The sequence below is a fragment of the Ischnura elegans genome, chromosome 6 (assembly GCF_921293095.1).
Source record: "Ischnura elegans chromosome 6, ioIscEleg1.1, whole genome shotgun sequence".
Lineage (NCBI taxonomy): Eukaryota > Metazoa > Arthropoda > Insecta > Odonata > Coenagrionidae > Ischnura > Ischnura elegans.
In genome coordinates this window covers 92,894,443-92,910,742 of record NC_060251.1, presented here as the reverse complement: position 1 = coordinate 92,910,742, position 16,300 = coordinate 92,894,443, and the positions used below count along the sequence as shown (strand labels likewise).

The window sequence follows — 16,300 nt, the reverse complement described above, 5'->3', positions numbered from 1 at the left end:
TATGGCTTGTGTTGCCTTATTATAAAGGGTCCAGCTGGACTCTTATACAGTTCTTCTTTAATAATTATTTCTCATTGAGTTGGTCACTAATACATAACTTTAATCTTTTTACGTATTGATCTTCATAAATTATAGCAATCAGATAAACCTTTTTATATGTCTATTTATCAATTCCTTGTCCGCTCAGTTCTCAGTCACTGTTACTCACTGTGTATTCATTTATTTTTTATTCAGGGCCTTTGATTTACAAATGGCCAAAATCCTGAAGGAAAATCAGGGAATAATCCAGCAGTTTGCCAGAAGTTATATTCTCAAACGTGAGCAAAACCATGCCAAAATCCCAGATGACACAATTCCAGTCACCGTGAATGTAAGAAAATTGAACATTTCAATTATTACCCTAACATGATTTGCATATTTTGTGTTATTCATGCAGAAGTTTTTTTCTTGCCTCTGCTGTCTGTGCTGACATTTGCATCCATCTACTTATGAACACTTACCTTAAAAAATGAAAGCAAGCAGCTGAACTTCAGAAATAATTTTTAAAGAATTCTTGCAAATATAATTGGATATATTACATTCTACTTGATTGGGATTCCGATTCCCAAGCTATTTGCTCTTCTCTGTGTTCATTTTTGCAACAATTTTGATCCAGAATTGAAGCTGTTGTGCGATAAGACATTAAGAGAGAATACTCAGTCTTATGAAGCTGTATAATGTATATTTTTAAGTTTTATTTAACCAAAAGTTGCACAGTAAAATTTGTCAGAAGTCATTATATTACAACAAATTTTACCAGGGCCTTGATGGGGATCATGATTATAAACTGTACCTGAAAGATGGAGTAATCAATGGACTGGAAGAGATTACATACTCCTTTGAGAAGATTTTACTCTACGAGGATGTTATGGTAATTTTTCTAGGAGAAGTCAAGTATCCAACTGGAATAAAGGTTGGTAGTTTTACATATTTTCTACCATAAAAATTCTGCTGTTTATAGAAATGTTGTGTCCTCAAAACAACAGTGTCCATTGAATAGAATAAAAATCATTATTGAAGGCCAGGATACTTTTATAAATACTGAGGTACTCTTTGATTGCACTTTACAAATACTCTGTGTAACTGCCACTTTATATAACTAGATCTGTTCCTGTTCCACTCATAATTATTTATATAGGTATATTGTTTTAATGCCATGTCTTCTCTTTATTTTTTGCTCTTACTCCACTGAAATACACACTTAGTTTATTGCCTTGGGGAATGATCTTAATGGAAAGGAGTATGATAGGGATTTAAGGGACTGGATAAGGAACTGATGGACGGATCACCCAACAAATGGTCAATAAAAGGAAGATATAATTGGATCTAGAATATATTTCGATCATTTATCTATGTATGTATAAAAGAGGATGGCTGTTTATTCCTCTATTCGCTATGCGTCCATACAGCTGCATGTATTGTGACGAAAGTTACTTCATAGGTGCGTCTCATGCTCCTGTAGCCCGAAGTGCTACTTCTAGTTACATCTGACGCATCCTTTGCAATGTTTTCTCATTACTGTTTGTTATGTATGTAATGCTTATATGCTTTGCAATTTTTCTTCCTATTTTAATTAACCACTCTTGACCTGTCTTATGTCTAAATATAGGCCACAGAGCCAATAAAGTTTTTTTTATTTATGTCACGTATAACAACTTCTTCGGTTGGACATCCTGCCGGGTAGGCACACCTCTTGACACACACAAAAGGAAAGCATAACTCGAAGGATACTATACTTAACTCCTTTTGCCCTCCATATGAACCTTTTTGCTAGATTATGCATTCATACAACGTTTTTGGTCTATGCACGCACATGACAATCAATGTTGTGGAGTAGAGTATTAGCTGATTCCTTGCGCCCCAAGTTCCAAATTTCCCCCCCTTCCTCTGTTTTTTCCATTGTTTGCTTTTCAGAAGCTTCTGCTCACCATCTTACTTCAATTTTGAGTCAACCATGGGATAAGGGGGGGGGGGGGGGACCGAGTTACCATTCGTGTGCTATTGTCTTGTATGCCATCACCATACCTACTTTACCTAAAAATTCTGCTATGTGACATATGCATGGTGGGTGTCTTGTGAGTGCACACAATCCCTTGAATCCATCGTGTGTGGTGAACATACATGCATGGGAGCATGGGTAAATTGGAAATATGCTATAATTTATTCAGCTATCCTTCTTTACTTGCTCCCGTAGCCCATTATTATATTTTTACCCAAACCTTTTCTTCACGAAAGAGGACAGTTGATATTTTTCCTCCCAAGCTCTTTATGATGACCAGAAAGGAGAATTCTGTCAATTTATTCTGTTTTTAACTATTAACACTTTAAGTTGGTTGTTTTTTTGCCGTAGATTGGTTTCAAATCCCTTCAATTCCTGGATAGTGTAGTTGAAGAGGAATACATTGGGGAGACTCCAGTCTGTCCTGTAGAAGCTTGATCACCAGCACCATACATTCATGCCAACACTAAGATATTAATAGTGAAGAATTATCACTCACCAACAAGAGCCCTTACCATAACATTGCCCATTTTATCTATTTTAAGGTACCCCATCTCATCGAACCAATAAAGAAAGCTGTAATTTAACTGTAATTGCTGTGAATTTTTTCAAACGTACCTATGTAGCCGTAACCAAAATGAAGGGGATTGGGTTGGTGTGGTGGCTAGAGTGCTGGCTTCCCATAGAATCAGTCCAGGTTCTAATCCTGGTGATGACAAAGATTTTTCTGGGTCTGCCCGATCGCTGCTGGAGTTCCTTGTGTTAGACACTTCAAGTGCATTACTCCTTACGTTGGATGGGACATTAAGCCATGGTCGCCTTGGCACCTTTAATTAGGAGTAGGCTGATGCCAACACCGGGTTTCTCTCCACCCTTCACTTCCTTCCTTTCCCTCGAGGCACAAATGGCCTTAGCTGTCAGTTGCCTCTCCCAAATACCATACTAGAATGAAAAATGCTTAACTGAAACTTCTATTTTATTAAAACCCAAACTTTTTCATGCAATACTGAAATGGTTTTTGTGTTTCCTCAGGGGATCCAGTCCTTCATTGCATCCACCAATGAGACAATAATGGGGAATGGGAAGACAACTGCATTTGTAGAAAAGCTTCATTTTGACATCAAAATTCAACTTAATCTGAAAGAAAGAAGCATGGAGGTAAATCATCTAGAAAATAATTGCCATAGGTGAGGAAAAAGTTGCATTCTATACTATGTTGGATCTTGAATGAGTCGTGTGAATACTTTTCAAATAAGTTAGTGTGAATATCCAAAATCATTGTGTCAAAACACTCATGGTACCACTCTGTAGATTCGCCTCACTTTGTATAGTCATGAAATGTAGTCAAGTAAGCATTCAAGGAGGTTTCATTGTATAAAATTCACTATTAAGGGATGGATGGGGTTTTTAAATACTTAAAGTCATTCTGTAAAGCCTCCAAAACAGTTGATTCCATGGGTTGTATGTTATGTTACTTAATGGAAGTTTACAGCTTCCATTCTTTATGATTGTAAGAGCATAACTTCTCACTGGTGTTCATCCTGACTGATTACAGCATTGTGAAAGTGAATTTTGAGGGCCGTGGCCCCATGGAGTTGTCTTTGATTCAAGCCGTCGCGAAGGTAGCCAAGGACCTCTTCACCCGTAGTGTCTTGGAGGATGTGCAAAAATTAACCCTGACAGCCATGCAAACTGCGCTGGAGCAAATGAAAGGGAGCCTTGTGTTACCCCCTTATGATTATGGGAAAGACTATACCCATTTTGACTATGTGGGCCACAGGTTTAGGCCAATTCCCGTACGATGCTCAAAGAAGTCGAAGAATCCTGTTGTCATGAAAGCTGTGATAAGAACAAGTAAGTGTGGAAAATAAAAATATTATACCATGTAAGGTTCACTATTTATGTTCAATGGGCACCACTGTGTTTTGTAACATTGTAACAGGTGAGTACATTTGTAAATATTCCTTACCAGTTCTCATCCTGATTATCATCTGAAATTGGTCTGGTCATTTATGGAAAAGATGTGGAACTGAAGTTAAGAGATAAAACTTGCGGGAAAATGGGCTGTATACCACCCATTACAGCTATGTATGTTGTATCTATTACTGAATTATGCAGAATCTATAATGAAGTAATAGAACAATCACAAAGATTCAATATGAGATGGCCTTTTACCACCTGTGAATATTTTCCTTTCAGCTTTGTATGTTCTTCATTTATTTATTTGCTCATATACAGTAATAATATCATTGTAAAGTAACACAGTGAACATAAATATATAATGAAAATAAACTCAACAAAGTTACAACCAACAAAAAGTTTTGTAAAAATTACATGAATACCTGTTAGTTTGCATTTTCCAAAATCTACTTTTGTGGCTTAAAGCTTCTACAACATCCTTTTGATTAAAAAAAAAAATTAGAGTCAATACATAATATCATTAATTAGTCCAGCTGCCGGTTGCTTTTAAGAAGCCTCCCAATATTTGAGCCTCCTACATTAATGGATTAGAATATTAATTGCTTTTAATTTATAGTTTGAATTTCACTAAACAAGGGCAGGTAGTAATGTGTATGTATTTTTGGAAAATGTTTTGAAATTCGAATTGCATTTTGTTTGAGTCTGGGTGGTCTGGCCAAGTCGGCTTCTCGGCGATCACCAAGGCCCCACACAACGCTCACCTCTATTGTGAAGCGTATGTGAAAGGTGTGGTGAAAAGAGATTACTTGAACCAAGTTATTTTGCAAGTGTAAAAATCAACGTTTTCATTAGTTTCTTTATTTGACCCTTTCGCACCGGACGTCGGGTATAGCCAACGTGCGTTTTCATGCACAGAACACCTGACGTCGGGTATAGCCGTCGCAAACTTTTCTACGCAGACGACCGGAAGTCGGGTATAGCCATCGCGGGGGATGGGAAGCGACCGCAGAGATAGCTATGGTCGGTGGTATTCAGGCCCGGCCCGAGCCCCAGCTTAGCGAGACCCTTGTGCCTCCCCTTAGGCAATTAAGCCCGACCCTCCCACTCATTTATGATCCTTCCCACAGCAGGAATTTGCAGTGAGGTGGTTGAAACGGTGATGGTTTTTGCAAAGAAGAATTTGTTGCAAACTCAAATTTTTTATTCATTGTAATGAATTCTTCATTTTGTTCTGTGTGTAGGCAAATTTTTAATGAAACTTTAGTGTTATGTTTGACAAACTTCTCATGTAAATGCCATAATACCTTGTTCTTCCATACGGGATGAAAAATATGTAATGGGGAGATGCTGTTGTTTTATTGTCATTATCGCTCATGAATGTTAAAATCCAAATAACTACCTACATTACATACCCTATATTCTCTGATTTATTCATTTTCCCCCAAGTAATTACTAATATGCCGGTATTCTAAGGTTATGTAACTTGTATATCTCATTCCGTACCTACGTTGCATGCCCCATTGTTTGTTACTCATTTTGGGAGGAGCATTTGCTCAGCTGCCTGACAACTTCTCGAGTAAACTATGCAGAAAAACCAAGCCTTCCACTCCGACAATGATATCGCACATGCATTCATACAGTCCAGGTGTTGAGCGCTCATGACATTTTCGCCAAATTTTTCGATGGTCCTCTATGATTCTTCGAAAAGCGATCCTTGATATACCATTGAGCTAATTCTTTCATGGGTTATCAGGCTTGCATTCCTTTTTCCCTACCCTTTTCCCTTTAATGAAAAACATAATCAATAATTATTTATAAAAAGCACTGGTAAAATAATAAGTTGACCACGGACTCCCGCTAAGAAAGGGTTCGAGGATCGTGTGAGAGGTAGGGATAATGGCCGGGTCCCAAATCTGAGGGACGAGTGTACCCAGGCAACTCACCCCCAAAAAAAAGCTTGGCACACAGAGGTTTAAAATATTCTTACGCTACTCGTAGCGTGGTAACGTTTTGCTTTCGTAGTCTCCGGCAGGAAAGGGTTAAAACATGCAAAGTATGAAAAGATTGTATGAAAAGTAAAAAGTATAAAGGCATCAGAAGATAAAGGAGAGCCTGACACTTTTTTAAAAGAGTTATTGGAAAAAGTTATTTTCGAGGTTTTTTTTAAGATGTCAGCGCAGCTTGAAGGAACAAATTCACTAAATAGATAATAGCACCATAATACGTTATTACAACTTTATTAGCTGTGAAATTCCCATTTTTCACTAGTATTTTTTATTACAAAATTGCTATTTTGTCATTAACTGTTATATCAGAGCCATGTGTTTAAGAGTCATCATAGCGTCGGAATCCATTTTCGGGCATGCAATTTCCTTAAATTTTCCGGGGAGGACCCCTAGTATCAATAAAAAGGGCCCCATCATGAGGCCTAGCCCCCAATCACCTCCAACCGCCCCTGGCTTCAGTCATTTGTCATTTTGTATTGAAAATACAATTTTTGATAGCAATTTTTTTTTGTGTCTAAAGTTTGTTGAAAATTATTCTGCCCTTCTCTCCCTTAATCTTTAAAAATAATTAAGATTGCAATGTCAATATTATCATTCAATGCCATAGTGAGAGATTACAGAGACCGTATTCAAGAAGGCCTGGAATTGCTTGTGACCTAGGAAGACATTTGAATGCACACAATTTTTAGTTCTCCAAAAAATAGTGGATTGTAATGTTGCTTGTTAAATGTAAATATGTAGTTCAATGTGTACCCTTTCAATGCTATTTCAATGTTTCATCTCATATGACTTGAGATGCTGAGTTCAAACTGAAGGATAAAAACATGAGTTTTGTTATAATTAAGCTGTCATATTTGGCCATTAATAATTATTAGAGGAATAATAATTGGAGATTTTCCGTATTATTTTATTATACAATTCATCCTCTTTTTCCAGGTTCTGTTGGTATTAATTATCCTGAGAATTTGCAATTTATTCAAAATGATCCAGAGATGACGTAAGTTTTTCATTAGAATATTTGAGTTTCTATGAGATACTAGAGATTTTATTATTTATTTTAACAATGATATAATGATTGAATGGCATTCAATGACAATGATATAATGATAAAATAATTGAATGGAACTGATTGGCTTTGTTGCTAGTGTTGACTTCCCACCCTCCTAGTTCAACTTCTCTCTTAGGCATAGATTTTTCAGTAATTGCCTAATCCCCGCTTGAGTGCTGAGTGGAGGGCTTCTCCACTCCTAACACTTCTTTTCCATGGTCCAATTTCCATTTTCCACAATAGTCCATCTTTAGTATGGGACGTTGACGGGACATCTACAAAATTATTTTATTTCATTGTGATTTTGAGTCTGAACGAATGACTCCATTGAAAATGAAAAAGAGTTCATATTATTTTGTTTCATGTTGACAGGAGCTTCTTTGAACTGCTGAGAAATGGGATCGGCAAATACTTGAATGACGTATTTCAGAAAACCAGGAACGCCTTGGTGGATCGTGGTTTACAAGTGGCTAAATTATCTGACATTGAGCTCACATTCAAAGCTGAGGTAAGGAGCGGTTACATTTAATTTTATATTATTTAGTTTTTAATCGTGCATTATTGAGGAAAATAGAGTAATAATTAAAATAGTGAACAATTTTGCATATATGTATCAGGCTACTAGAGTCAATGGCCATCATAATCTAGTTAATTTTTTGGAGCTTTTTTTATATTCATGCTCAAATAGGTGCAGTAATTTTCCACAAAAGAGTTTTTAATCCTCTGAATGCACCTTACCATTTTGTGCTATTATCTGGTAGTATTAATAAAAATTTGAGACCAGCTTGCTATTATGAACTTAATATTTGCTAGGGATTTAACTTACAGATTATTTGTTCACAACTTTTGTCATTGTTCAAAAATATATTAAATAATTAAAATATTTAAAAGAAGTGTTTGTGTCACGAACTACTGTTGTCATAAATATTTCAGTTTTAAAGAATATGTAGTAATAATCTTCTACTTTGAATTTTATGTGGAGATGGGTGAAAGTTAAGTTAGAGATTATCTCTTGGTTATATGAGTATCATTGTCTTTTCCTTCCCTAGCATGTACCCTGTTTTCTTAAAAAAGTTATTCAATTATAAAAATCATGTTAACAGTTCTTCTGTTCCTCTAACAGGAGTCTCATAAAGTTTTGGAACTCATAACTTTCTTTGGGTTGCAAGAAACTATTGGTCTCATAAGATAGTGATGATAGTAACTGACGGTTATTGCTTTGAGTTGCTATGGTATCACATAGATGACACTGCGTGGCCATGAAAATAGGAACGTAAACAAAGACAATGAAAATTTGGCATATAAACACTTATCATTTAAAGGCAAATTGGCAAAGGACCTAAAAAATATCAATTTAAACTTTTTTATCACAGAGAAAGCAACGAACATAATTTGAAAATGTGGAGACTGCTTTCAAAAACAAGTAACCCACTCCATTCTCACAAGTGGAGAGCACATACCTTGGTATGCCTTTTTCAATGCCACATTTTTTATGGTATTCTTAATACCAAATGCCTCTTGGAATGGTTAGTGGTTTCATTGAATGAGCCTCAGTTTGGCTTTAATAAATTAATTTTTTTCATGCGGTGAGTTTTACATGTCTTGCATTATTTAAACTATCACTATTGTCTTCTTTTGAATGGAGTATTGGCGTAGCGGCCGTTAGTATCGTTAACCCTCAACATGGAGATTAGCGTTTGCAGTTCTTTCATGGCAATAAATTTTGTCATCTTCAATGTGATCATTTTTGCCTGGTCTTGATTTAATTTCTTTTGCAACAAGTCCAAGCAGGAGAGGAAATTTTTTAATGTAGTAATGTCTTTCAGGTATTTTAGCGATATTATTCTGTATGTGGAGATAGGAAGACTACAATAAAATGGGCTGGTGGGCACTCAAACTTTGATGTTTTAGAAGGCATGGCTACCCATTTGGCTCACATCACTCTTACAGATGGCAAAATAACTATAGGCTTCTCATCATTGACCAGAGGACGGAAGCAGGATGGCTTTCAAAACTGTTGTCAAATGAAGTCAACAAACATGGCTGAAGATCCCAGAATCCTACCCTCAACATTTTTGTATTATAATGGTGTGTTCTTTTTCTAACATGCTTCTTGCTTTTCTTATTTCTTGTAGAATTCCAGCACTGATTGGGTTGGTAGTTTGAAAATAACTAATGGATGGGTGTCAGGAGTGGCCAACATCTCTCGTGGTGGAATGGATTTTCTGTACGTTAATGAATCAGAAATACAAATATCAGCTCGGGTCCATCTTCCTAAAGAAATAGAGGTATGCATAATATCCATTTTACATAACCCATTTCCAAGCTTCATCAAGTGGAATCATGTAACAATGCTTAGAAATAAAACCACCCACATGTTTCATACAGTATCATCTTTTGGGGATCTACCCACTTATCTTTAAAAATATTCAGAATTCAGAAAAAAACTGTTAGAATCATCGCTCAAGAGCCTAATAGATCCCCAAGTAAGCAAATATTCAAGGACCTGAATCTCCTTCCAATTCCATGCATATATCTATTTTTAACCATAATATCTGTAAAGAGCATTATTGTCAATTATGAAGTGAATGGTGCATTCCACCATCATCAAACAAGAATAAAAAACGATATTCATCAGAATTATGTACAAACAAGAGCTGCCAAAATGGGTCCCAAAGAAATGGGCATTAAACCATATAAAAATTTGCCATTATATGTTTAAAATAAATAAAAAGCATCAATGCTTTTAAATCCGATCTAAAAAGGTACTTAAAAAATAAGCTGTTCTATTCAATCGATGAATATCTCATTGACCCTTAATGTTAAAATATTCAATTGTGTATAATAGGAGAATATATGTTTTTGATTATGACGTGCCTTATATCTATGCGTACAAATGTATCAGATCTCCAGGCAAATAAAGATTTATTATTATTATTGTGTTGAGTTCCACGGAAATTTATTTCTACGGCCCAGATTTCCACCTCAACAGTCATTCTCATTGTGAGAGTATTTCATCTCAAGTTGCCTTTTATACAATGTCAGGCTGTGGGGGTGGCGAGGATGAGGTAGGGCAAGGGTCCAGTGGGAGGGGATAAGTCCAAACAGAGGGTGAGGTTTGCAAAGTGTTTATTCTAGAGATGTGCGAATAGTATCCACGAATACTCGAATACCTCGAATAATAGAAAGTATTCGATATTCGAGGTCTCGAGTAGTTATGCAAAAAGTACCGCCTCGAATACCTCGAATACTTTGAATTTCGCGTCGTACACTGTCGCGTGCACGTCGCTTGTAGTTGACTCTGAAAAATGTAGAGAACTCTAGTCTTTTAGTCCATGCAGCGCCGTTTTAGGCAAGTTGACGAACTACATCAAATGCGCGGGTTAGAGCTGTGAAAAGAGTTTGACGTGGGGAACCTAAATTGATCCGGGTGAAAAAATCCGAAAATCCCCGGTTTCCCCCACCAGGAAAACCTCAGTGTCGTGGGATAGTAACTACGTAGCACAATTCCCAAAATCCGCTTCCCCCTCCATCCATCAGCCCTCGGCCCCTCCTCCGACGCTTTCCTCCTCTTCGAAATCAAACAAAAGGCCCCAGCTCGCGCAGGTTTCGTATAAATGAGACGAAGTGTTTACCATGTGTCATTTATGGCTAATAAGGACAGGCACTTAGTTTGAATCTTTTCCAGGAGATGGAACTACCATAGGGAGAAACCCACTGCTGTGGGATGGTGACATTGGCGCATTTCCCACGATCTGCTATCCCCCTCCATTCAGCACTCACCTCACCCACTCTGAGGCTTTCCTGTTCTCCGAAATCAAACAAAAGGTCCTCGCTCGCGCAGGGATCTTATTAGGAAGACCTTAGCTTCGAAAAAAATATCAAGTTACACGAGATCAATAAAGACATGTCTCACGCCCCCCTTTTCTAACCCACTGACCTTTTTCTGCCTACCTGCTTTGAAGTTCTCCATTTCTGGAGGTCAACTGCTGCATGAGTACCGTGGGATAGTTACATTAGGGCATTTCCCAAGATCCGCTATCCCCCTCCATTCAGCACTAGCCCCCCTCTGAGGCTTTCGTCTTCTTCGAAATAAAAAAAAGTCCCAGCTCACGCAGGGATCATATTACGAAGACCTTAGCTTCGAAAAAAATATCAAGTTACACAAGAACAAAAGAAATGTGTTTCGCACCCCACCTTTTCTCACCCACTGACCTTTTTCAGCCTACCTGCTTCTAAGTTTCCAGTTTCTGGAGGTCAGCTGCCTCGTATTGGTTTCCAGTTTCTGGAGGTCAGCTGCTCATTACTGCTGCATGAATCACCTATAGGTGATTCATGCAGCAGTAATATATTAGCCCAAAATGTGTCTAACAATGACTTTCGGCAATTGATATTACACCTTTGTTGGATTGAAATATTAGTAATGTGCGCGTAATTTAAAAAAGAACAAGACCAAACGCGACGCATTTCTGACTTTATAAGCATTTTACGCGAGGAAATAAATGTCAAAATAGGACGGAGACTTGGCATTCTGGCGAGACTTGATATGAGCAGCAGAGCTTCTCGGAAGGGATATTTTCTCAGGATATTTGGTTTCTCCCTGATAGCAATTCCAATTCATCTTCTTATCTCGTGAGAACTCCCAAAGATGGACTGAAAATAATTGAAGAAAATCTGGTGGAGAAGAGCTTGTATTTTACAAAATGCCTCAGATTGTCAGCTAGCACTTGGTAGCAGGAGTGGGGGTAAAGCGATGTTAGTTGAATTAAATATATGCCCAATTGTTTCCATAAAATTAAAATATTCCATTAATCAGCTAAATTCCTGTTCGAATCCTTTAAAGGAAATCAAAATTACTCCCCAAAATCTTGTGTTGCCTGCTGCATAGGCAACCGAGTCAAACATTCCAGCATTCATTGTTTAGTATTCGAGGTATGTATTTGAATATTCGAGCAATGATTTAATATTCGAATTTGATATTCGAGTTCGAGAAATCTGCTATTCGACCCATCTCTAGTTTATTCACAATGCCCTTAACTCCACCCCCGTTCTGACTAGTTATTCACTAATGTTACTCTGAAGATAAACCCTTAAGTCATATGTAAGACTGCTCACAATGAAATACTATCACTGTGATAGTGACTAATTTAGTTAAAACTATAATCAGTGATATAATTTTCTGTGGAACTTTAGAAAGTAATTTTATTTCTAACTACACATTTGATCTTGTAAGAAGTTAAGTTAAAGGTAATTTCAAATGATAAAATTCTCATGAACTTGGGTACTGTGTTCCAATGCAAGTAATGAGGTTTCCGATGTTGCTTTTTAGGTTTTCATTATTAACCAAAGCAAGTATTTCTATAGATGACATTTAAAGCATGAAATGTGAGGCTTATTTAAAATGTATTTTTTATTACTTATATGAATTTTATGTTGTAGTCTTGGTTAATTATTATTAAACTTTAGTTTATTTTTTTTTAATTTTGGTTAAGTATCTCAGTAGATAAATATCAGGGAAGAGTAAAATTTATTTATAATCGTCAGTGCAGTGGAGCTCATTTAAAGTAAATCTGATAGGGCATTCAATTAACTTTGTTTTCACCTGACTTCACTATATTTAGGCTTCATTTATGGACATAATTTATTCACAATAGAGTTGAATATCAACTGTTACTTGATAGATTATCACCCGTGAGCTAGATGGACATGTACAAGCATTACTGAAATAGGATATCATTAATATTAACTGGAAAGTACCGTATTTCTCTGAATATAGTCCCCCTCTGACTATAGTCCCCCTATTTTGAGGCTTCAGTTTCGTGAAAAATATAAAAAAATGCCTTTGAATATATGTAGTCCCCCCCCATTCACTTTTATATTGGGGCATTTTTGGAAAAAGGGGACTATATTCAGATAAATACAGTATTTTAGAGCCCAGACCCCTCATAATGATGGCAGGAGTACTCTCTGATACCCATGCTTGTGAGCACCCTTCGAGTTAGTTTGTGTTGACTATGTCGGTGCTGAAATCCATGTTCAATATATTAGGTAAACATTTAGTAAACATGTTTTTGTGGAAACTCATTAAATGTTTGCCTAGAATTTATGTGAAACGAAATAATGCTTAGAGATTGTGTCAAAGCATGAATCTGGCCTAAAAGATCCACATCATTGTATTTGCTGCACATTCCCCATGGGCTGATAGACTGGAACAAAGAGGCGTGATACCTTGTGGCATGAATATAAAAAGGGACCGCAGAAGAACATGAATGTAAATGCCCCTTTGGAATGTGTTAACCAGGAGGTAACCTTGATTCATTACAAATGTGTGCTCAAAACTCTCTTTGCAGCCGGCTTAATTTCCCTGGCTAATTTTATGCTCGTAAATAACTCTCAATTAACTTGTAGAATTGTACTTCATTAACTTGGAGCTATATGAGTATGTCCTTTAATTTAGGATGAATCGGTTATTAAATATTTTCGGTTCTTGGTACCAGTCTAGTTCTCCCCATTGGTTTTCGGTTCTCAATACTCGGTTCCATGGATGAACTCTTATAATCTGAATTAATGGCAAATTTGAATGAGCAACTATAAGAAATGAATGAAAATAATTTCACTAAAGATGTAAATTAGTAGCTCTGTAAAGCTCGGTAAAAAAAACTTAAGATCGTCTTCATAATTTTATTTGCCTAGCAATCAAGTTGTTAAAGAATGCATGATCAACCAATATGTCACATTACACCAGTCAGGCACTGGTTCTTCCTGCAGGATTTGATTTAAAAAATTCAATATTTTTACCCCACCTGGGTCTAATATTATCTATTTTTGGCAGAAATATTGCCTGCGGTACTGAACAGGTGATCACTGTAAACAGTAGTGGTCGATGTTGTTTTTGAAGGGCCGCTAATATGTTTGGAGCGCACTTTATATACTGCATAGCATCAGGACCAACAGTGAAACCCCCCGAACCTCTGACGACATCATCCGTTAATTTGTTTTAACTTGTGAGTCAGTTCAAAATAATAATAATATTTATTTATCACCATTGGCAAAAATACAATGCATGGCTACGTCAAGATTTGCATACAAAAAAAGATGCAATATAAAAGTACAAAAGACATTAGGAGATGCGTTTACCATAAGTATGTATATACAATAAAAATACAGAAAAGGGAAAACCGTACAAAAATACATTTCAATATCATATGTCTTTATGAGAGTCTTCAAGGTATTCAGAGACACTGTAATAGCACTTTCTGAATAGAATATTTTTAACCCTCCATTTAAACACGGCAGGTGAAGAGACGGATTTGATTTCCTCAGGGATGTGATTAAAAATTGCAGTGGCAGAGTGGTAGGGGCCTTTCAGGCAGAGAGAACTTGAGTCTTGCTGAGTGTGTATATTATTTCTAGAGCGGGTAGAGTAATTGTGGTAAGAGGCATTGGCAGAAAATTTGTTCCGGTTGGAGTGTATGAAGCAAGCACATGTCAAAATATATTAAGAAGGGAGTGTGAGGATTTTAGCATTGGAAAAAAGAGGTTTACCTGGGGTACGTATAGAGACTTGAAACATTGCCTTGATGGCTTGCTTTTGTGCAGAAAAAGCTTTACTTGAGGCAGCTGAATTTCCCCAGAACAAAATGTCATAGGATAGGAATATATTCTGTATTCTGCGATGTAGCTTAGATTGTTACTTTAATTGACTACTTATTTGCATGCTTCACTGTCTTTCTCTCAAGTTCTTATAACCTCAACAATAAACTGCTCAAAACGCTGGTACAGCGACACCATGGATAAACTGAGCGGTCGTGACTTAACGCATAATTGTAATGCAGTGTTGCATTCTGCAGGATAACAAAACTTTTAGATGCCTTGCATAGGTTTATCAACTTATGAACAAGTTCTCTGAACGTATCTTGCTCTCATGTCAAAGAATCACTGTATATGAACATGATTCATTCATAGCACCACTTTCACACCGACACAAACGATTTTCTGCCGGCTGCCGTTCACGGCATTGCAGAGAGTCGCGTCATCTGATAGCTGCTTGAGTTTCACTCTGCTGCACTGCAGCTGCAGCCGGCAAAAAGTCGTTCCGTCTGAAAGTGGTCTCAATGTAGCATTGAGTGTATTTCATACCGTGGATAGCCCATCGCTGGGCCAGATTGAAATGGGCACCATGTCGGCGCGATTCCACTCGTTTGAAGACATATACATAGACTTGACTTGACTTTTCGTTTTATTTAACCTGGCCCGGGTGAGGCCACAATCCGGCCCCCATTTCCCCCGGGCCTGGGGGAAGCGGGGGCCGGGGGAACCAATAGAGACCAATGGTTAGTTGAAAGAACGGTACTGTGCAGTGGATGGTGGCAGGCTAAAAGTTAGCTCGTTTGAAAGCGGAAATGTTACAATGTTGGCGAGAGCAACAAACTGACGAACCCTTAAATGCGCGTGTTAGCCATCAACTCTCAAAAGAAAAAAAAACGTGGACACCATGCTATCAGAAAGTAATATATGCCTTTTTAAATCCTATTTTTTTTTACTTTTTTGCCTTTAATGCGCTGAAAACTATTTCGGCTTTGAGCGCCAAATTCAAATCCTCGCAACCGTTCTGAGCTGGTTCCAAAGTACCGACTGTAAGCAATCAGTTTGCGATACCGGTTCCACAGGCCAAGAACTGGCATAACCGAGAACCGGGTACCGGAACCGACCCATCTCCACCATTAATGTTTTTGAATCTTGGTTGACCCTTTATGATTTATAATTTATTATTTTGTTGGTAATGATGCATATTATCACTCTATATATAATTTTAATTTCCTTTTTCAGGTTAACCAGGCATTTAATCTTGATTTAGAAACCTATAAAGGAGCTGGTGGACTCCGCGGCACCACTGATTACCTGATTTATATGGCAAGAATGGCCATAAATTTAAGAACATTTGAAGCAACTCTTAGGGATTTTTACCTTGTGTGCCTTGGGTAAGGATATTTGGTATATTACTTTTTTGTGTTCATGTTTATTTTTTAGAATACTTTATTATTACAATGTTATAGTAAATGTATGATGTGTGTTCAGAAAATTACCCGGAATTTTAGTTTTTTGAAATGAATGTTAATTTATTCGTTTACTTTGTTGTCGCCTTCAAAATAGTGCCCATTAGATATGCAATAGGGTGGTTTCCTATTATTTTTTTATTGCCTAAATCGAAAGATTATTACTCCTGGAGTGCGCATTTCACGGTCTCAGATTTTCGAATGATGACATCTATTTTTGCGATTAAATGAA

The 16,300-nt window shown here is 37.1% G+C and overlaps 1 protein-coding gene across 2 annotated transcripts in view; it reads left to right on the top strand.

Moving 5' to 3' along the window:
* LOC124161191 overlaps positions 1-16,300 on the top strand; it is an 80,607-nt gene that overhangs the window by 24,138 nt on the left and 40,169 nt on the right. For both annotated transcript variants that reach the window (XM_046537430.1, XM_046537429.1), the window contains exons 4-11: positions 235-370; positions 800-952; positions 3,071-3,225; positions 3,594-3,892; positions 6,901-6,961; positions 7,385-7,520; positions 9,148-9,300; positions 15,842-15,993. In XM_046537430.1, coding sequence (XP_046393386.1) covers positions 235-370; positions 800-952; positions 3,071-3,225; positions 3,594-3,892; positions 6,901-6,961; positions 7,385-7,520; positions 9,148-9,300; positions 15,842-15,993 — 1,245 coding nt within the window. The remainder of the gene's footprint in view (positions 1-234; positions 371-799; positions 953-3,070; positions 3,226-3,593; positions 3,893-6,900; positions 6,962-7,384; positions 7,521-9,147; positions 9,301-15,841; positions 15,994-16,300) is intronic.